The sequence below is a fragment of the Etheostoma spectabile genome, chromosome 3 (assembly GCF_008692095.1).
Source record: "Etheostoma spectabile isolate EspeVRDwgs_2016 chromosome 3, UIUC_Espe_1.0, whole genome shotgun sequence".
Taxonomy (NCBI): Eukaryota; Metazoa; Chordata; class Actinopteri; order Perciformes; family Percidae; genus Etheostoma; species Etheostoma spectabile.
The window spans coordinates 5,414,231-5,435,377 of record NC_045735.1 but is presented as its reverse complement, the minus strand read 5'-3'; the positions used below and the strand labels follow the sequence as shown (position 1 = coordinate 5,435,377).

Genomic DNA, 21,147 nt, shown 5'->3' with positions numbered 1-21,147 from the left:
AGTGAGTGAGTGAGTGAGTGAGTGAGTGGTGATGTTTACTGCAATCAGACTCTGTTTGTGATGTTTGGAAAGAGGCAATGACGCAGGAAGGAAGTGTCACTGTGTCTGTGAGTGTGTTTATTGTTTATTATTGCAGAGTGAGTTATGGGAGAAAAAGTCAGAGTTTGAGCATAGAGTCACGGAGTCAGAGCATTTGTCACACCAGTACTTAAACTCTCTCTCTCTCTCTCTCTCTTAGAAAACACACAAACACACATTCACATTATGAGAACAACATTAATGGAACCAAATGTGGATGATTTTCTATTTACTGTATGGGATGTCTTACCATGTCTGACTGTCCCTTGGGGACTCTGTACTCAAAAACAATGGTCCCATCTGAATCCAGGAAGCCTATTTTACTGGGGCGGCCCATTCTGATCAGATAGGGAAGACAAAGAGATACAAATGAAAAACGAATGAAAAAATGTAATGCATTTTCATAGATGTAGTTCAATTCTTTTACAACACACTACTTTTGCTACTTCTTCATGCTAAGTGCTAGAGCAAAATTATGGTTGAAACAACAGATTGTGACGATTTATATTTGAAGAGGAAAGGATGAGCAGTGATGCTACTGAGGATAATCAGAAAAAAGGAGCACCACTTTCAGAGCTCAAAGTTACAAAACAAGCCAAGGACGTAGTTGTGTCAGCTCCGACTTGCTGTGTGTTTTACCTCTGGTATGTGATGGAGAAGGCCAGGCTAGTTCTGGTCAGAGAGAAGCGAGCTCTGGCAACACCGTTGGAGCTGGGCAGCCATGATTCCGTCACTCCTGTCAACACTGCAACAAAGTCTGCAGAAAGGGAGAAGGTTAGAAAGGCCCTTACTAACATATGCTATGAAAAACATTCCTGTTTTAGTGTTTTTATTATTCTGTGTGTTTAACAGTGTGTAAATGTGTATGTGTAAGTTATGCAGGAATGTGCTTTCTAAAGGATTATAATTTTTATTTTTATGGTTTTATTTAACTATTTATAATTGTTTAGGCTGGTCTAACAAATGACAGACCACTGTGTAGATGTTGTTTAAATGTAGGTGTGCTGGTGTCTGTCAACCTGTCTATAGGAGTCATACTCACCAGTACGGCTCTCCCTGGGACCCAACTCCTCAGAGCTAAGGTAGGAACGGTCGTTGTATGATTTGTGGAGGTCATCCTCCTTATCCTTGCCCTTCTCATGGAAATACTCAAAGCTGTCCAGCACTGAGCTTGTGTGTTTCTTGTCATCCTCACCTAAGAAAGAAAAACAAAAAGTTAGAAAAAAAAAGCTAGTGAGATACTTGCTGACCACCAGTAGGACTGCCCATATTTATGCCTAATACTAGCCTTTTGAAGTTGGCCAAAATCCAATATTTGAATGTGAAAACATTTTGTACAAACAGGAATGTTTTATTGTTTTTATATTTCCTGATAGGAAAACTATCAGCAGTAGCATTCTGGTTTCTAATAGACTTTTAGTGTCTACCTTTGAACCTCTTACAGTATCTGGCAAGATAAACCAAATCAAACCAAACATTTCCAAATACATACAGCTACGTCGTTCTCAAAGTCTGGCCACACAGATGACACTTAAGTATCGCCTTTCTTCACGGGATTATGTTGAGTATTGATGAAGAGTGTGAAATGTGCGCACATGATCGGCCAGAGAGAAATTTGTGACGAATCGAAGTTGAACAAGACAGGTAAAAATTACAGAAGAAAAGTGAGAGATGGATAGAAGGGACATTGTCAGACATCAATTTTAATCCAATGTTGAAGCCTACAGCACATTCTCTCTGTCTTACTCATTTCCTCTCTCTCTCTCTCTCGCTCTCTCTCTCTCAGCCAGGGATAACTAACCAGGGTAGTCTCTTGCAGCTGAAGAGCTTAAGGAAAATTGGGAGTGACAGTGGCGTGCAATCCCAACAATGACCCGCTGTTCCACACAAACTGCTGTGTGTCTGTGTGTGTACACACAGACACACAGACACACATATAGTGACACATACATCAGTGCTCACTCTGCCAAATACGGCCCCACCGGCATGATCTTGAAAACGAAAACCACACTGTGGCTCATAGGCACCCACAAACTTTATTTCTCAGGCAGTTTTCTGAGGAGCTCGGCTGGACTGTCTGTTTTCTTTCTTGGTGTCTGATTTACACACACTACCCACAAATCTCATCGTTCCCCTCATTCCCTCATTCCTCTGCTCCACTGGGCACACTTGAGGGCTTCTGGGTAGTGTCACTCTCACTTCTCCCCACTTAGCAACATTGTATCCTCAGGTGCACCAGTCATTACACACACACATTTGAACACACACAAACACACACCATTTTCCATCACTTATACAAATATATACTAGCTGCTATGGGGCCAAAGCTAAGACAAACACACTCAACCTTTTCCTTAAAACTTGACCACAACACACACATACAGTCCTTGGTCTGTCCAATTTTTGACACACAAACACACAAACACACACACCACAGCACAGTGTTCTCCACACAGTGCTTTACCTTTACTTTCCATTCAATTACCAGACACACCGTGTAGAAACACCCAATGTGCTGAATAACCATGCAGCATGAAGACCCACCCTGTTTATGTGTGTTTGTGTAGGCCTGTGCAGGGGAGCTCTAATTCTCTAATAAGGTGGAATTGTGTGCACAGCAGTGTGTGAACAAGGTAAGTGGCAATGTGTGAATAAGGCTGAATAGATGGGTGGCATTTTCAGTTGTGGCTGGTTGGAGAAAATGTCAATTTGATGTGGATGAATGGAAAATTAATTGACCTGCTGATTGATTCTAACAGCTGTTCTGAAGACTAACTAGTTGACCCAGAGGGAAGAAAAAAAGCAAAAAGCAAGGGAACTGGGAATGCAACAGAGGAAGACGAAGAAAGAAGAAGAAGAAGAAATAGAGTGGTATGAATCAACCAAAGAAAAACAAACACTGTGGCAAAGAAGCCACTGATGTATTAAAGGAGGGGAACAACTGACAGCAATTTATGTTTGCATTTTCCCCCATACGATTGAGCTGTGGATGCATGTTTTCTCAGCTGACTGTTTCATGCATGCATCTTTCCTTAAAACAGGTAGAGTTTTGAAAAAACAAAACAAAAAACAGCTTCTGATCTGAAAACCTGAGCGCAACAAACGGTGAGATTGGGTCAGTAGATGATTACCTTTACGGCAGGTTTTACAGCAGTGCCCTGGCAGCAGGATGGGATCCTCACAGTCCAGATCTGGGCAGTCCTGTTTGATGTTCTTACAGTTAACTTTCCCCATAACCTTGCCACGGCGACTCTTTTGCTGCCAGGGAAACACGAGAGAAACAGACACATCAGTCACTCGTCAAATCTCATCTGAAAACAGACAGTAAATTCTGTATTCTGGGGCAAACTAGTTCAACCTGCTATTTCACAGATACTAACTCACACTAAGACAAAACTTACAGGTTCGCAGTTGCACTGGACACAGTGCATGACACCGAAGGGCTCCCCCAGATCTGGGTGCCACGTGTTGTCCAGGGAATAGAATCGTCCTCCAAATGAGCATCCTGTAACACAAACAGTGCTGATTATACATGGCTGTTTTCAGGGTCAAACCTGACTGTCTAGTTATGGTCACCGTTCTATGGCTCTTTCCAAACCAGAAGCGGTCTCAATAACAAACTAAGTTAAATTACATGTGAGGTTTGTCCTTTTTAAGTGTGCTAGAATGAAACATTGGGAGTACAGAGGAATTTAGTTGAGGCATTTGAAGATATGAGCTGACTTGCATAAAGTTCTTACTATTAGGAGTAGGACTGTACAATAAGGAGAAAATCAAATATCACAATATTTTCTACCACATATCTCAGTATCGATACCGCAACGATATTGTAGTGTTGACTATTAGTGCTTTCATAAAATATTTACACAAGGATATTTTTGATATTTAATCATCAGTAATGTGGATATAATGACTAAGTGAGTAAAGGATAATAATAGAACAGTTACAACAGTCTGGAAAGTTCAGAAACGACATAACATTTCTGTAATGAAGCCTTTAAAACACGGACAATACTTATGCCATTCTACGATATTACAATATCAAAAATCTAAGACGATATCTAGTCTCATATCACGATATCAATACAATATCGATATATTGCCCAGCTCTATTTTAGAGCAAGAGAAAGTGCACCTCCAAGGCTTTTATTAGGTGTTAAACTCTGCAGGCTAAGCCATTGTACCATTACCATTGTGCCATTTTTTAAATTTAACAACAAATAAATCTTGCATAGCTCATTGCCCAGGCATGTTGGAGGCAACTGAAACTCACTGGATGCCTCATGAGTTTTGGGACTCAACCTTGCATCCTGTCTCATCTAAATGATCCATGAGCAGCACGGAAGGAGACATAAAAATGTTCCACTGAAATATTATCAAAGATTCCCAGAAATACACATAATGGATGCCAACCCTTATTTTACAGTTTTATAAAGTAATTTAATACATCCGGATGCTGTTAAAGCTAGACTATATCCTAGCAAAAGTAAGCAATAGGAGCTAAGAATTACTATAGAGCATCCCCTTTACATTAAACTCAACCTAAAACACACTATGTATGCACACATATTAAGAATTATTACAGTGGATACCCTACATTGAAGGACCATTTTGTCGATATAGGAATAAAAAGGAAAACAATGACTGTGCGGCCATGCTGTATTTGTGTTTACATCCACATCAGATGGATACAATTCCTTACCCAATGTAGATATGTTAAACTCTGGAAGCAGAGAGACAGCACATTAGTCATTTTGTCAGTGTACTGGAGTAGAGCCATAACTATAAAAAAAAAAAATGCATTCCTGTTCTAATATGTAGAGACTGTATTGGTGTCACAGGAGATACAAATACATTTTAGTTGTAGGCTATTATTACTAAACTCAAATCGTAATTGAGAGTATGCCTGTGTACAGTGTCCCGTATGAGTATGGACACACACACACACACACAAACACGAGACGTGATGTTACCCCTCGCCAACTTTACTAGAGCTGATGGCCTGCCTTTCTCACTGCTACCAACCTGGTTCACATTATTCTTTCATTAAAGTCACTACACACTTTAAACAGTCCAGTCCAGTTAAAGGGAGCCAAGCTGTGAGCAGCTCGCTTTGCCTGCCACTTTTGTCTCGCCTGAAATAAATCATCCCGGGAGCCAATGCTTGTAATGGAAAGTCGATTGATTACAGTTTCCAACAGTGAATTACACGTTATGATGGTATGGAGTTCCCACAGTTTTGAACTCCAGAGTAGTTACCTTATAAAAACCGCAATGAGCTTTGTACGTAGGGGCTTTCACACATGAATCAAATGGCATTCACTGCGGTTATGACTCAGATGTTTGCCTCTAGTTTACACATGAAGAGACCCAGGCAAAAATCAGGCAGTGTAAAGATTCCTCGTATTTTTCAGCAAATATGTACACGATATACTTAAACTTCCACATGCTAAAAGAAATTGTATGCGCACTAAAATTCGGCATTATTGGGATATCAAATCACAGCATTCATTTAAATAAAATCGGATTTTTTTTAATTGTTAGTGCTCGCTGCTGCCTCCTATGGCGTGTGTTCGGTCAGATACATTATGGAAAGAAAGGCTGAAACGTTACGTTACGGGTAATCAATTTTATGGTAGGCTACAAATAACGTTGCTTGTTGTATTGGAAGTTAACGACTGGCTCCTCTTTACTCATTAATGAGGTATGGTTGCAGTCGCATACAGCAAAACTTGCCCAGGAATTGTGGTCACATTAAAAAATGACACATTTTTTTGAGTTTTGCAACTTTCCTGTGCTCGTTCTGTGGACAATTAGCAGGCTACCTCACACAATGCTAGGCTACTTTAGGCTATATGTCCAAGTCTTACGTCACGACATATGTTTAAAACAAAGGTGTTAGTTGTCTTACCTGATAAGCCTTTGGAGGGCAGCGGTTCTCTCTCAGATTGGATGGGCAGAGCGGGTGACTTGAGCCGCGAGGGTGCTCCGGTGTGCAGCCACGCGCAGCTCAGCACGCACAGCACGAAGCGGAGCGCGCGGGGAACCAGCATCCCAAACCTCCCTCTTTTTTATGTCTCTCCACAAAATATTACCCTCAAACCTCCGATATCGACTATTAGGCTACTTTATGATGCCACTGTCGACTTAAAGCGACAATTTACACACTCTAACGAAAAAGTTAACTTCCTTTTACGTCCAAGTGTCCGTTGGCATTACTTAGTAAGTCCTCTGTTTTAAATCATCCGAGTTTCAGTGAGGCAGAGTTTTTTCCGAAGACAGGACACAGCCAACTGAATCGTATGTCTTTCCTCAGTACCAACAGCCTTCTCGGAGTCCCGTCCCTTTCTGTTTTATAGCCCGCTTCCCTGACAGCTTGAAGCAGCCACCGGCCGGAGGAGGGGGGGGGGGGGGGGGGGGGGGGGGGGGGGGGGGGGGTGAGTGGGGGTTGGTGATGGAAAAGGGACAATTGACGCCCCTATCAACCACTAACGCTTAGATATGGAAACGAGCCCGTGTATAATGTATTTATAGGTTACCGAAACTTTTGTAACACTGTTTTAACCCACTTTCTTACTGGGGACACAGTGAAGCTAAGTTATTAGTGGGAAAGGAACGATTGGTATTGGCTTTGCTAATATGATTTTCTTAACTGCTAAAATAAAATGTGACTCTCCACTGTAATTTTCCTGATTTTTCTGAGTGACATAAATATTGCCTTCACCATCACAGTTACAAAACCTTTGTTTAATTGGGACCTATAGATATTAGTGACCTATAGACAATATTCTGAAGTGAATGTAGGCTACATTTGTTTTGGTTTTGTGGTCAGCTGTGGTATATTTCCTTGGTTTACTCTCTTGTTGAGTGTATTTGATTATGCAAGTAGCCCTAAGAGAAACTAAATGTTATATTATTGTTATTATTACTACAGTGGTGTAACCAAATGTTCCCTTTTTATTATTTAATTACTTGTTTAATTATTTGTCATATGCCCCCCCCACACACATAGCTTTATGGTATTTATGCTCTGATTTTCACACTCTGTAGCCTGGTGATAAAACCTTATCTGCTCAGTATGCTGGGTGACACATTTTAGTCAGTTGACATCGATGGGGTTGAAGTGCATCAGAGCTCCTGTGGAGAGAAAGTGTGAATCTTCAGATCATGTACTGTAAGGAATGTATGAGTGTCTGCTGCTGGGGCTGCCTACGCCGTCTATTTTTTCAAGTGTGTTTGGAACTAAGACCTAAGTGACTTAACAGAAACAAATGAAAATAGTTGGAATAACTCAATGCAGCCAGTTTCAATTTGTCCTGGCCATCTGCAAACCTCTGTCCTCTTTCAGACCTCAAACGGTTTGACTTGCTTAAAAGCCTTACCTAGATGAGTCTACTTAAAATCCCATTTATTACGACCCTCACACATGGATACAGGTGCCAAAAGATCAATCTTTTAAAGCTCACTGTAGCTATTGTGGAGGTTCACAACATCAACAACAAGTGACATTTATTAGGCCTATTTAGATCTGGGAAATGTTCCCATCACACAAAACAGAGCAGAACAGAGCAGCTGTAGTGGTGCTCATGGCTGATTTATTTCACAGAGTTGAGAAAAGGTTAGGTTTATTGCACGGCTGAGATGTTTGGAATAAAGGAGTAATTGATTTGGGATTTTGATGCTAATATGCATGGTAACGTTGCTGAGCTTACTGTAAATGCAGTCCTGTGTACCCCCATCTAGGGATCATCTGGAGAACATGCTCAAAATAGTGCCTTTACAGTGAGAAGAAAATATTCTCCATTGTGCTTATTGTTCCCTCAAGTCTCTAGACCTCACTTTGAAAACCATTTAAATACAAAATCAGTTGTTTAGTTCATTTTTTTTTTCATTTAGATTTCTCTATGGGTGTGTATACCACACCCATGGGAGCCTAAACACTGTGTCTCTATACTCAAACGTCGCGTGAAAAAGTGCTAAATCGAATTGGTTTTTGTGCCAAAAGTGCAGACCCAGGTGTGAGCATAAGGTGTTATTTTAATGTGTCACAATATGTGGCCTGAGGGAGCCACTTCCATCCGGGTGTGGAGATTCACACCCCCCTCCCAAAAAAAAAGTAGCAATGGGAGTCGATGATGGCCTGTTTGCACTTCATCATAGGGTGATAAGCGATACTTTTCTTCTGCGCTGCACATGGTGCTTCATTAGGCAGACTGGATGGGAAAGTGTCTATTGGAGCTAACAAAACCCAGTACACTGAGATAATGACGGCAGCGCTGTTTGTGTATTGGAGGAGTCCAGTGCATGTTTGGAAACAGACTCTCTGGTAGGGCTCTAACGCTTTCATCACAAGACGTGTATGAAAAATAAATTATGATAAAATAATCTACCTGTACATCAGGCCGTTATTCGGTCGCAAACCACTCGACAAACAGACAGATAGGCCTCCTCTTTTCACTTATAAGGCATCCACTCTGCTGGAAGATGCTGGGAAAGGGCAGGGGAAAGAATATGAATATGCGGTTCTTAGGGGTGCCAGTGCCTAATTCAAAGTGTTACGGATTTCTGGGAGAAACAATTTAAGAGGTCGCAGTTATGCAGTTTTACATTTTCTGATGATCATACAATTGTCAGATTTCCTAATGAAGTTCAGACGTTTTAGTTCCAAAAAGAATAAATGCATGGATTAGACTGCAGCCGTCCATTTATTAACCTTACTGTAAGGCCACAAAAAAAACATCTACATATTATTGGACATGTGTTAGGTTAAAGGCCTATAGATATAGCCCTGTATATAATATAGTATGTTGGAGATTATTTGAAATGAATGCAACCTTGGAAAAATCATTTTTATGTATGAGAGTAGGCTATTTCTGTTCGCAGATCCCTGGATTCCAGCTGTGTGACATCAATTTATAGGTCATAATAACTTTATGAATTACGGACTTTTTCTTGACCATACCAATAGGCTTACTGTCCGTTCATCTTAAATTGATCCATATCCATAAGAGTGAATGAACTCTGAAGTCATCTTTAAAATGCCGCGAAATATTACAACCCAATAAAATCGATTAGGCCTAACTTCATGCTTCATGACTCAATGTCTACAGAATGTGTGTGTGTGTGTGTGTGTGTGTGTGTGTGTGTGTGTGTGTGTGTGTGTGTGTGTGTTTTAAATAAGTCTATCTCTTCACAATCCAGCCAACCTCTCCGGGGAGAACGCAATAACCCGACATGAAACACTGCTGGCATGGAAGATACATAAAGCAACTGATTTTTACCCAAATGTGACATCAGTGAAAGGACATTGGGTGGGGTGTGGGGGGGGTGCTATATGTAAATCATTCATAATGGCATAACGGTGCAGCTGGGTGGATACACACATGGATACTTCACTCTCCATCATCGCACTGTGTATTTCCTCTGTTTTGTCAGACGCCCCTGCTCATAAATGCGGGTTGTTTAAAAGCGCCCCCCCTTAATCTGTCTGTCTGACTACACAGCGCACACTCAGAGGGGACCGCATCCTGTTTGCTGGTTGGACTGGGAGGTGTGAGTATTCAGCCAGTGAGCTATAGCCTGGCAGATGTGCCAGTCTCTCTCTCTCACTCTCTCTCTCTCACTCTCTCTCTCTCTCTCTCTCTCTCTCTCACACACACACACACACACACCACCTGTTCCTCATCACATGCAAGCTTGCTGCATTAACAAGCATGACATGTTTTACTCTATGCTTTTACAATGAGACTTAAATAGCCGTGTGATTTGCTTTCAAAAAAAGTAAAAACCAGCTGCTTATTTAGAGTAGCCTAGCATGCAAAAAAAAAATTTAAAAAAATGTAGTCATAAATCCCAGTGAATACTTCTTGGGGCTTTCTAAAACTCCCAAACGGCTATAGAACAAATGAGGCTACTTTAGGAGTAGGCCTATGAACTTCCCTTTCTCCCGTATTCAGTTGCTGGAAACGCATCTCAAAGACCAGAAAGTCATTTCTGACTCATGTTTAGATAAGCCATGATACAAACTCTGGCTGGATCTGTGCATTCCTTGTTGCATTCCTATCGTATGTGCGCATTTTAGGTTGAGTTATTCTTTCATAGGCATACATCTAAGGCCAACCCGGAGAAGGCAGTAACTCATTCATTTATCTTTTACCCGAAATAGAATGAGTTGGAAACCACAAAACTGCATGCACTACATGAGCTATGAGATCTCCATCTAACAGGACCGTTGCCTATCAGTTAAACGCAGGATGTACCCCAGAGCAAGCCGTAAAGTCTGACAGAGCAACAAAACAAGAAGTGCGTGATGCTTTTACAGCCAGTGTTATGCTGATGCTGATAATGATGGTAATAAGAGGCGGACCGCTCAGTTGTAAAGCTAATTTTGTTTTGTGCTGCTGCCGGCAGCGGAAAGGGCGAATGGGCCTTTCCTTCACTCAATATGCAAATGCGAGAAGTCTTGCAGAGTTGATGTTTATTCATTCAAACGGAATCAATTTGCAGACACAGTCGAAACTTTAGAGAGAAGAGCGGACCTTTTCTCCTCTCACCGTCATCACTATTTCCGTATTGGGATCCATGATGGAGAGTGTGACAATAATTACCGGAGGCAATTAGCGGGCAGAAGCGATCTCCAAATGTACTGGGTATGGTTGTTGTGGGGTGTGTGGGGGTGTTTGGTTTATTTTGACACCTCTGGGAGAGAACCTAGATGGTTCTAGGGTGCAGTCTCCATCATTTGCCAGCAATAAATAGCTTAATTTCAGGATTAAAACAAAAAAAAAATTGGATTGACAAGATAATGTAATTTCAGTCAGATAAATGCAGGCCAGATGGAGGACTGTGATGCATCCTGAGCTGGAGGGTATCAGATCTTTAGGTATGGTTTGGGAAAAAAAGTATTTCTTTTTACTCAGCCTACTGCAATGCAATACACTATGTAGGCTATAGCATAGTAGGCTTCATTATGAATTGTCCCCCTTTTAAGTGTTATAATAATACAACTCAGGTATCAGAATATAAAAGTAGCAATACCACACTTTAAATTTGAATACTCCAATAGGCAACAAATAAAACCCCTTTATTCAAAATCCCACTTAAGTAAAAGTACATGAGTATTATCAGCTAAATGTAAAGTACCAACAGAACAAGTACTCATTTTTGACATTTGATTATTATACATTACAGTGTAAGCAGCATTTCTGTTGTTGGCCAAGGGCTAATTCTAACTACTTTATATTCTGTTGTGTTGTTAAACTATTGCAATACATTGTAATTTATACACTTCTTCTACATTTTCCAGGTAATCTATGACTAGAAAAATATATGTAGTAAGTAAAGAAAAAGTACTGAGTGGCACAAAATGTAAATACTCAAGTAAAGTACAAATACCTCAAGCTTCTATGGTAGGCAGTAGCCTTCTTGAGTAAATGTACTTAGTTAATCTACTGTTGGGATGCACTACAAAGTAATATTTCCCTTTGAAATTAATAGATAAACAATGAGGCAGGACAAGATTATTCGTTGCTTCTTTCAGGGCAATTCAAAGTGCTTTACAGAAGACATCAAAAGCATTAAGACAAAACATGAAAGACAGAACAATATACAGACACATAAAACGGTTAAAAGAAGTAATATAATCAAACGTGAGATTAAAAAAGACGTGAATGAATATCTTGATGAAGTAGGCCTTTACAATGGAAATGAAGTAGGCCTATACAATGGAAATACTCAAGAATAGTATAAGACAAGTACTTGAGTAATGTTACCACTACACCTTGCCATACACTTCATGTTCAGAAAGCCAGAGTAGCCCAAAGTCGACACTGCCAAATAAGCAGGCCTACACATGTGCATGCGTTTCAAGTCTTCTCCATCCTTCCTGGAAAACTCCATCTTTTTTTCTTTCTTTCTTCCTCTCCCTTCTCGGCTCTTTGAAATCGGCATAACGCCCCTCTCATTTCTGTTTACAAGAGTCAAATTGCTTCCACACACTGTGTTCCTAGAAGCCGATAGATCTGCAGAGAGAGAGAGCCGCGCCAAAGGCGGTCACGGCACACGCATTTTTTACTCGCGCGGTAAATAACTCGACCGTTAAACATCAACACACAGTCATCCTGATGAGTGTACTGAGAGGCGACAGTCTGACAAGCTTCTCTTTGACTCATCGCTTACTACTTTATCTGATCCGCTGCTTAACTGATTTCGTGCATGCATGAAATAAATGATGCTCAATGGAAAATTGGCCCAACTCCTGCTGCTGTACTCGTCCTCAGAAGTGCCCCTGTGGTGCTACTACTGATTAATGCTGTTCTTTTGTATTGTGAGCATTACTGTTGTCTTACAATGAGATTAACAGTTTAGCTGGTCTGACTAAATACTTGGAGACTGCACCTTTCAAAAAGGCATTCATTGAAAAACAGACAACAAAAGTTGGAGGGACTTCTGCAATAGGGCCTGCCTTATAATTATGAGTGGTCGCAGGAGAACATGAATAACGACCATGCCAAGTATAAGGCACCAGTGGTTCTCAGAATGGGTCTCAAGCCTTGGTGAGGAAGGAGAAAAGAAGGAAAAGTTTACTTTCACTATTTCCTTTGCCAAAATCGCTCAAAAATGAATCAGTGTCTAACATGCAAACAAAATCCGGGGTCTGTGGAGCTAAAAGCCACTGGAGAAGAGACACAAGAGGAGGGTTTAGTTGCATAGAAAACCCCTAATTAGGGTTCAAATGTAAATTTTTATTCCACATCTGAAAAATGTGCCAAGATAACTAATGTGTCTCTAAACTGCAATCAGTATTCACCGCTTCTAATGTAAAATAGCAGCTCAGTACTACTTTAAATCAAATTCTCAGATGGTGTGGCCTTGGCCAGTTAATCTATTTAGAGCTGCTTGGCATGAAAACTGTTGGGATTCCTTCTCTCCGCTTCTTTCTTCTTTCTTTTTTTTTACCAGGTCATCACCTGCTGTCTTTAATTCATGCATGCTGTTTTTCTCTTTTACCTCTCTGTTTCCGTGCCTCTCGCCCCCCCCCCCCTTTGAAGCTTTGGGAGCCCTGGGGTTTTCAAAGGGTCAGTAAAGGGCAGTCCTACTGTCCTATCGAAGGCACGGCCGTGGGATAAATCATGTTACCACCTGTCCTTGCTGCTCTGTGTCAACACCGCTGGTGACACTGTACCACACCTCGTCATCTCCACCCCCTTGTTACATTGTCCTCTTGCTCACGGACACACACACACACACACACACACACACACACACAACACACACACACACACACACACACACACACACACACACACACACACACACAAATGTGACTGAGCAAACACTTGTACTCTGGCTAGTGCTTGTACCCACATACACACATGCAGGATGGTGTGCAGTTCTATTGTAGGACCCCTATTGTGTGACAACCGCCACACAGAGACAAATCAAGAAGTCCTGCTGCTAAAAGCCCACAGTTTCCTCACAATTCACATTACAGAGGACTTTTTCTGGCTCGATCCAAAACCAGCAGGGGTTGTTTGGTTGAGAGAAAGGGTTGTGTCCTGGGGAGGGAGTCAATTGCTGGTCTGGGGTCACGCAGAGAGTGGAAAGAGGCAGCCATAAGTCCTTCAAGATGACAAATTAGCCTTTCAAATGACAGCCAAAGATCAAACCACTCAGAGGAGCGGTGGGTGTGTTTCTGATGCTCCCATTAAAGACTTTCTTTTTCAGTCACAGTTCCCTGTCCTGCTTGTCCAGAGGGAAACATCCCAGGAATCCCCAGATCTGGAAGGGAAGAGAAGGTGGAGCAGGATGATCCTAAACTGGACACAAGGCCTGAGTCTGAGTCCGACACAGCCAGCTCTTCAAACTTCTGTATCACTTTCCTCACTGACTGAAAGGGAATCTCCCTGTGCCACCGTCCTCCTCCAGCCCCACAAGGTCCCCTGTAGGCAGAGTCCTTACTGAGGAACACATGAGGAGGCGGGGGGAGGCCACAGCGCAGCTTCAGTCGACCCTGGCCCAGGCCCAGAGCTGGGAGAACTCCAGAAGGGTTGAAACTCGTAGGCAGCGTGGCTAAGTGCTCTCGGGTCAGAGGATTGTGGAAGCTCAGGGCGCCCCCTCCGATGTTTAGGAATACACCGAGGGTTTTGACCTGAGGCGGGACAGTACAGAGCGGCTCTCGGCTCCCATCATACACTGCACTAAAAGATAAGCCCTGCCTTTCAAGCCACCAGCCGCTGGAACCATCCAGTGAGCTCACACCTGAGAGACAGAAAGTGAAGTTTCACATTCCCTGTGTACATTTGTTTTACAAAACATCTTTCTAAGATTTTTTATCTGCCTCTCCAGCAGTCGCAACCCCCTCACTCTGACATCTCTCCATTTGTGTATGGATAGGACCTGACCAGGAGTGTGTATTTCAGGCCTGTGTACGTAGTGTGTTCTAACAACAGTAGTTTCCCCCACAGGGGTTCAATTAAAGTATAAATTAAATTAGGCTTGCAAGTTAGATGTTGTTGATTTACTGGTTGGCAATGTAGGTCGACCAAACAGCTGTTTGGACCACTTTTGTCCAGTTTGAAATATGTCAGGAACTATTTTACATTTTGTACTATTATTCATGATCGTCAAAAGAAAAATCCCAGTGAATGAAGTGATTCTTGGCCTCCCCTTTCAGGCCACCATGAGGTTAACTTTTTTGGTTTTTAGTTTTATAAATCTCTTAAAAACCATTCCATACAGTTTAGTACAAACCTTAATGTTTCTCTTAGGATGAATCGTTGGCCCTTAACTTTTCATCTAGCACTATCATCAGGTCAAAATTCCAACTTGTCCTGACCACATACCTACAAAACAAAACATTCCTTTCATTTCAGATATACTCCTAATATGTCAGAGAGAACTGGGTTGGTCATCCCGCGCAAACCTGCCAATTTTGTTTTGTTTAATTTTTGACATGACAGCGTAGACTTGAAATTGAAGAGAGAGAGGGAATAACGTGAGGCAGAGGGCCGCAAATCGGGACCAAACCCGCTGCGTTGAGGACTGAGCCTCTGTGGGCGTGCGCTCTACCAGGTGTGCTCCCCAGGCACCCAACCAGCCGATTTCTAAATGACTGTCAATAGCGAACATGATATTTCCATTCCCTTGCACAAGATTTAAAATAAAAAACGGCGGCCAGCAAAACTATGTCTTAAAATTTGGCGTAGGCCTACACTATGCCGTAGCCTACTGTTGACGAGGTGCAAATCATACAACAACAATGTTTTATATTTTGTTTTATATCAACGGTGCAGATATCACAGCTGATCCAGTGAGCGTCGTGTTGAAGGTGATGCCAACGCTGAGGGGACAGGCCTACCACCGGCAATGGACAACGAAATAGAGAACCGAGTACAAAATGTGCGTGTGGAGTCGAGCCGTACCATGAGGCATTAGTCTTGCTCTATTGTTCATGTCCAAAATGTTTATTATTAATGATGACTGAATGAAGCTTTGTGAACCACTGTCTTTATTTTCTGAACCCGCTAGATTTGGTTGAGAATGTACTGAATTGCTATGCCTTAGGACTTTCTCTCAAACCAAGAGCGCCAACCAGTGGGCTCAGAAAATAAAGACACTGGTTCACAAAGCTTCATTTGGCCATCACTATCAATAAGGTGACCCGAGTTATGTAAGAGTCTTGTGTCTTTTTCACTGTATGCAGCTTAAAGCAAGTAATGTAATAAGTAATAAAGAACTTTAATATGTTAGCTTACTGTTAGACTGTTACAGTAACTACGCAGTGCAGCGCCAGCGTTTCGGGTTCAATGCAGGTTTCTCTGAGATTTTAATGACAGCAACATAAGGTTGGAACATGTCTGATTGTCTGAAGCAACTGACGACAAGGATCATAACGTCAGATCATTAAAAAGCAAAATGAATGGAGCATGAATATGACAATGATGATTCAGATGATATGAGCTTGACCAGTAAACGGTGGACCGCTGTTTTGAAGAAAGACACTTTTTTGGCATCCATCTGATAGACGATGCTAAGCTCTTAAAGTTATAGTGCGTAGTTTCTGTCGGCCTGTGAAGAATTCTAAGTAATGACAACAAAACTGTCCGCCAAAAGTTACGCACTAAAGCTTTAAAGACAATTTTTTTTAAATATGATTTGGCTGGTGATTTCCAAATAACAACTTATTCAATTCATTTTAAACCACTCAGGGAATGTATAGGTATCAGATTGCTAGAACTGCATCAAATATGCCATTTCAGTGCTTAAATCTTCTGCGACATTTCTTTATATTTAATTCAAATGAAAGCATGTTGTCTTACCATACTGATCAATATAAAGTTAAACACAAGCTGCAGATATTAGAACAACTTGCTCCAGTAATTTTACCAAATGGAAATCACTTTTCAAAAGTTTCTTAACCACTGATGAACGGTCTCCCAATGGTCAAACCACATGGTGGCACTGTGAACTATGGAGTTGTGTCTGATGACGTCTGCATGTGTGTATTCCTGTGAGCGTGGGTTTAAACAAGCACAGTCTTGCTGACTAACAGTTAGGGTTTCTGGAAGCAATAATTACGCTGGCATCTAGCCAACCAAAACAAACTTAACAGAGTTCTCACCGATTCTGTAGATGGAGCTGTTACAGACATCCACCTCCCAGTAATACTGCCCTCGTGCAATGACAACATCAGCGCAGACCTGGGGGAGGGCCAGCGTAACCCTGGGGTCAGAGGTCATCGATCTCCTGACCGTGGTGTCCAGTGGTGGGCCAGGAGGGTTCTCTCCGTGGTAGGTGACGGTGAGAGACGAGTGGGAAAGATGGAGGGATGGAGGGATAGTTAAAGGGTCCAGAGCAAAACATAGTCCTAAAATAGACCAGAGGAAAAGGTGAACATGTGTAAGATGATAATATGTTTGGCTTTTTTTATCATAGTAATCGATACAATCAAATAGGTTGCTCCTTTTCTATTCATTTTTTTGGGGTATTTAAAGCATCATGTATGATTGCTGACCAAACACAGACTGCTCCATCTCCTCCTCTCGCAGGTCTACACCGCCATCCACTGGTGCCGTTGAGGAACTGGCAGCATTGGAGCCTGGGTCAAATAAAGAGAGTATCCACAATTCTGTAGGTTTCCATGTCTACAGATCATAACTGGTTCCCATCCATACATTACTAGACTCACCATGTAAACAGCTCTGTGCTGTCATGTCGCCTGCACCCCCACAGCATGCGTCCGCCTAAATACAGTAACATCATGGGATGGAATAAAAAAAGGAGACATTAGTTGTAAATCCAAACCACATGTTGCATAGAATTAAATTATGTATTTCATGTAATGAAAACTGAAATACTTTTTTTGCACAATAATACTAACTTAGAGTGTAGTATCAGTACTATAAAATAAGTAACAGCTTTTAGAAAAACAATTGTCCAAAGATAATTTACTTTTGCTCCCAGCAATGATGATGATCATGGGCTTAAATGAATGCTTTGACATTTTGGGAAAGTAGTTTACAGTTTACCTTATTCTGTGTTATCCTTACATTTGCTTCCCTTATGTTTCTAGCTCTAATCCCTGTTCTACACTTATTGTGGTTGTAAGTCTTTATGGCAAACAAGCCTTTTTTGAGGCATCAACAGTACACCACCCTGCATGTCAATGCACACAAATAAACGGCAAATAACACATTTACATCTTTAGAGATCTCTCCTTAGTTCGGATCTCTTAACCTGCACATGTTGAAGGTGATCTTCAGATGCCCCCTTCTTTGTGCCTGTCTCCCTGCTGACACTTGCAGGACTCAGGGTGTGATGTTTTTGGAGACAGGAAGTTGCAGATAGCCAGGTCCAGCATGGCAACTCCACAGGATGTCGACAGCATGGACACAGCACAGAGCAGACAGGTAGGCTGACACTACGCTGATGAGACTGGCCTGATCTTACTCCCTCTCCAGCTGCTATACAGGGAGCACACATGGTGTGAGAGCACGGCAGGAACAAGAGGGTGTCATAATAACCCTGGTTGCAAGCAGGACAGCAGGAGAGCTGCTGCAAACAATCTTTGTCTTCTTGCTCTTCTTCCTCCCTGTTAGACTTTCCTGCTTCCACATCCAGAATCTTCTGCTCCGTGTTTCTTCTCCGGGGATAAACAGTTGTCAATGACATCACTGACAAAGAAAAAAGTTCTTTGTATGCCATTGCTTCTTTGACTTTCTCATATCATGTCTCGTGAACAAAGTCAGCAAAGGAAATCTCTTTGTCCCCATGTTTCCTTAGACATCCAGTTTTGCTTTAAAATGAAGACGAAGGCCCAACAACGAGAAACAATGGGAAAAAAACAAATCCCATTCTCTCAGAAAAGAGACACCTCATTGTCAACATATCCTTTTGCCAGAAAATCACAAATATCTTCTAGTGAGTAGAGATATCCCACTGTGCAAAAATGAGAAAGTTCATTCTTTTCTAACAGACATTGGCAGACTGCAGGATAAAAAAGAACGCTGTTGAACAGATATTAGCAAATCCTGCTGTTGAGCCATCCTCTCTGTCTCCCCGCTGACTATTGTGGGTGTCATAGGTAGAATGGCCAGAGAGCAGATAAAAGACAGAAAGAGTGGTAGAGAGAGAGAGAGAGAGGAGCCCAGCCTTTCAAAAAGTACTCATTGCTTGGTGTTGCCATGGTGATGGCTCTTCCCGTAGAGACGCACAACTGCAAGATAATGTGCTGCATAGAACCCTTGTGCACACACACGTACACACATCTAAATTAACAAAGAGCTCAGTACTGCCATGAGCACAAGCCACGCCACTTAGATAAAAACTCTGTGACACCGGTGTGTAGACCACACAACACACATTTTTCTCCTCCTGGTCTGGATGATCCCAGCTCAGCTGCACCTCCCTTATGGAGGATTATATACTAGTGTGGCCCACCCTTAGGATTTCACGATGTGAACGTTGAATAACATTGGGCACAGCTCTTTGTTATTCACTGCTGCTGAGAAGGAGGCGGCTCATTGTCCACATTGCCATGTAGGGGGAAGATCTGTGGTCAGCACTGGGCTTTCATATGGATGGCAACAAATGTAGCACTTCCTGGGTGGATCATGTGAGAAAAAATATATTCAAAACTAGTAGAAGGTAAAACAACTAAAGGTGGCAGTTGGTGGGAAAAGGGCATGCCTTATGTATTGTAAGTATGGATTGGCAATGCACCTACGTAGGAATGGGTCATAGTTTATAGCAGTGAGTTGACTGCTGGGACTCATCCCCTGCATTATAACTTTTGTTTACAAAGGGGGAGATCTGCTGTCACTGCTGTTTACACATACTTATAGTGGTGTAAATGTGTAATTTGGATGTCAAAAGTGATGTTACATACTGTAGATCATTTAAATATTGGGACTATAGAATGCCTCAATACGTTAGGTTGTTCCAAATTCTGTATTAGTTGCACAGACTGACTCTTATATGACCTATATTCTCCAGAAATTGCCAACCAGACAGATTGTCTTCATTCATTCATTCAGTTTCACCCTTTACACATTTAAAAGTCTGTTACATGTGAACGGGACTGAATACTTGTCAGGGCAAAACATGTGGGTGGCATTTTGGCAAGTTAAAAGTATGGAAATAGCTAACAGGTTAGATACCTCACGTGTGTCGAGTTGGAGTGAGGACGATTAAAGGGGAGGATAAAAGAAAAAATCTGTCTGCTGCTGCAAAAAAAAGCAACATGGCAGCTGATCAGGCTTCTCCGCTGTGTGCTTCTCTAGGACTCCTACTACTGCTGCTGATAGAAGTGATTTGCTTCCATCCACCTGTAGTCCAGGCCAGCCCCACTGACCTTCTGTGCAACCGTCAAGCCAGGAAAAAGATGGAGAAAAGAATTGAGAGGCTGAGGAAAGCCATGGTGAGAAATTATGCATTAATATTAATATAAAGGTATGATATGCTATACTTTTCTATACAACATAAACATGTATAGACTAATACAAAGGTAGGCTAATCACTCTCATTCATCACTTGTGACCCATTTTAAGAGTGTGGTAGTGTCTGTATCAGAGAACTTGACCTATGCCCTAATTCACTATTTTCTGCTTATTTGTGTCCCTCTAGGATGTGTAGGAGTGTTTAGAAAGACTGGGGTGTGTAATTCCCAGCCAATAACAGCCTTCTCATTTCTAACTGCCACTTTGGCACCTAACTCACTTACTCATCAACTTTCCTAATACATTTTTAAATATATCTGTAGCGATTGGGCTTGAATTTCCTTGTGGATTTTGCTTTTTATGGACTTTGTTAATGTACTTAGGCTGGCTGTGTGGGTGCAGACACGCTGCCTTATCCTGTACAGATACCATGTGTTTCGCTGCACAAAACAGAATGGGCAAAAAAAACTGTAAGTACACACTTGTAGGCGCGCATCTTCCATTTGTCATTCATAAATTTGGCAATCGGTTGCAAAAACAGCAGCATGTATTTTGTCTCTTTTCTTTGTCCACCTCTTATGGGCACTTCAATTTAAGGTTGTGCTTATTCTATAACTAATTTTACAGTCTATTAATATACTATTTTTGTTGGCATTTTACATATGCAACATGTGGTCTAAGAAGCAAAACCTATCCCCTCTATATTCTGTTAAAAAGCTACTTTGTAAATGGTGCACAAACTGATCTCATCAAATAGTGGTAGTGGCACCACATAAACAATTTAGGTTTAGGCAAAAAAACTGCTTGGGGAAGTTTAGGAAAAGATCGTAGTTTGGGTCAAAAGATGTATGTTTATTACACAACTTAGATACCTAAACACTGCTCAAAGCCTTGGCTTGGCATTAGTGAACATGTTTGATGTAGTTTCATTAATCAAGCCTAAGAAGCAAAACTATGGCATGAAACATTTTGGATGTATTACCAAAGACTTCCAGGGAACGATGTCTGTTGATTTGCTTGCACTAACGTGCTCATGATAGCAGGTATTTACAATGTTCATCAGTCATTCTGAGCGTGTTTGTATCAGGATGTTAGCATTTAGCTTAAGTAAGCCTCACAGAGACACTAGCATG

General features: G+C 41.6%; 2 protein-coding genes across 2 annotated transcripts in view; both read right to left on the bottom strand.

Annotated features, from left to right (window-relative positions):
• chrd (chordin) overlaps window positions 1–6,466 on the bottom strand; it is a 17,604-nt gene extending 11,138 nt beyond the window's left edge. The window contains exons 1-6 of the mRNA XM_032510394.1: window positions 5,989–6,466; window positions 3,480–3,583; window positions 3,210–3,336; window positions 1,121–1,273; window positions 718–835; window positions 329–416 (exon numbers count right to left, since the gene is read on the bottom strand). Of these exons, the coding sequence (XP_032366285.1) occupies window positions 329–416; window positions 718–835; window positions 1,121–1,273; window positions 3,210–3,336; window positions 3,480–3,583; window positions 5,989–6,130 (732 nt within the window). The 5' untranslated portion in view covers window positions 6,131–6,466. The remainder of the gene's footprint in view (window positions 1–328; window positions 417–717; window positions 836–1,120; window positions 1,274–3,209; window positions 3,337–3,479; window positions 3,584–5,988) is intronic.
• A 5,932-nt stretch (window positions 6,467–12,398) lies between these two features.
• LOC116686878 (uncharacterized) lies at window positions 12,399–18,738 on the bottom strand. The gene is made up of 5 exons (XM_032511933.1): window positions 17,814–18,738; window positions 17,266–17,320; window positions 17,092–17,175; window positions 16,699–16,944; window positions 12,399–14,336 (listed from the first exon to the last, which is right to left on the bottom strand). The coding sequence occupies exons 1-5, from the start codon at window positions 18,279–18,281 to the stop codon at window positions 13,783–13,785; spliced, it is 1,407 nt and encodes a 468-aa protein (XP_032367824.1). The 5' UTR covers window positions 18,282–18,738; the 3' UTR covers window positions 12,399–13,782.
• Window positions 18,739–21,147: the final 2,409 nt, after the last annotated feature.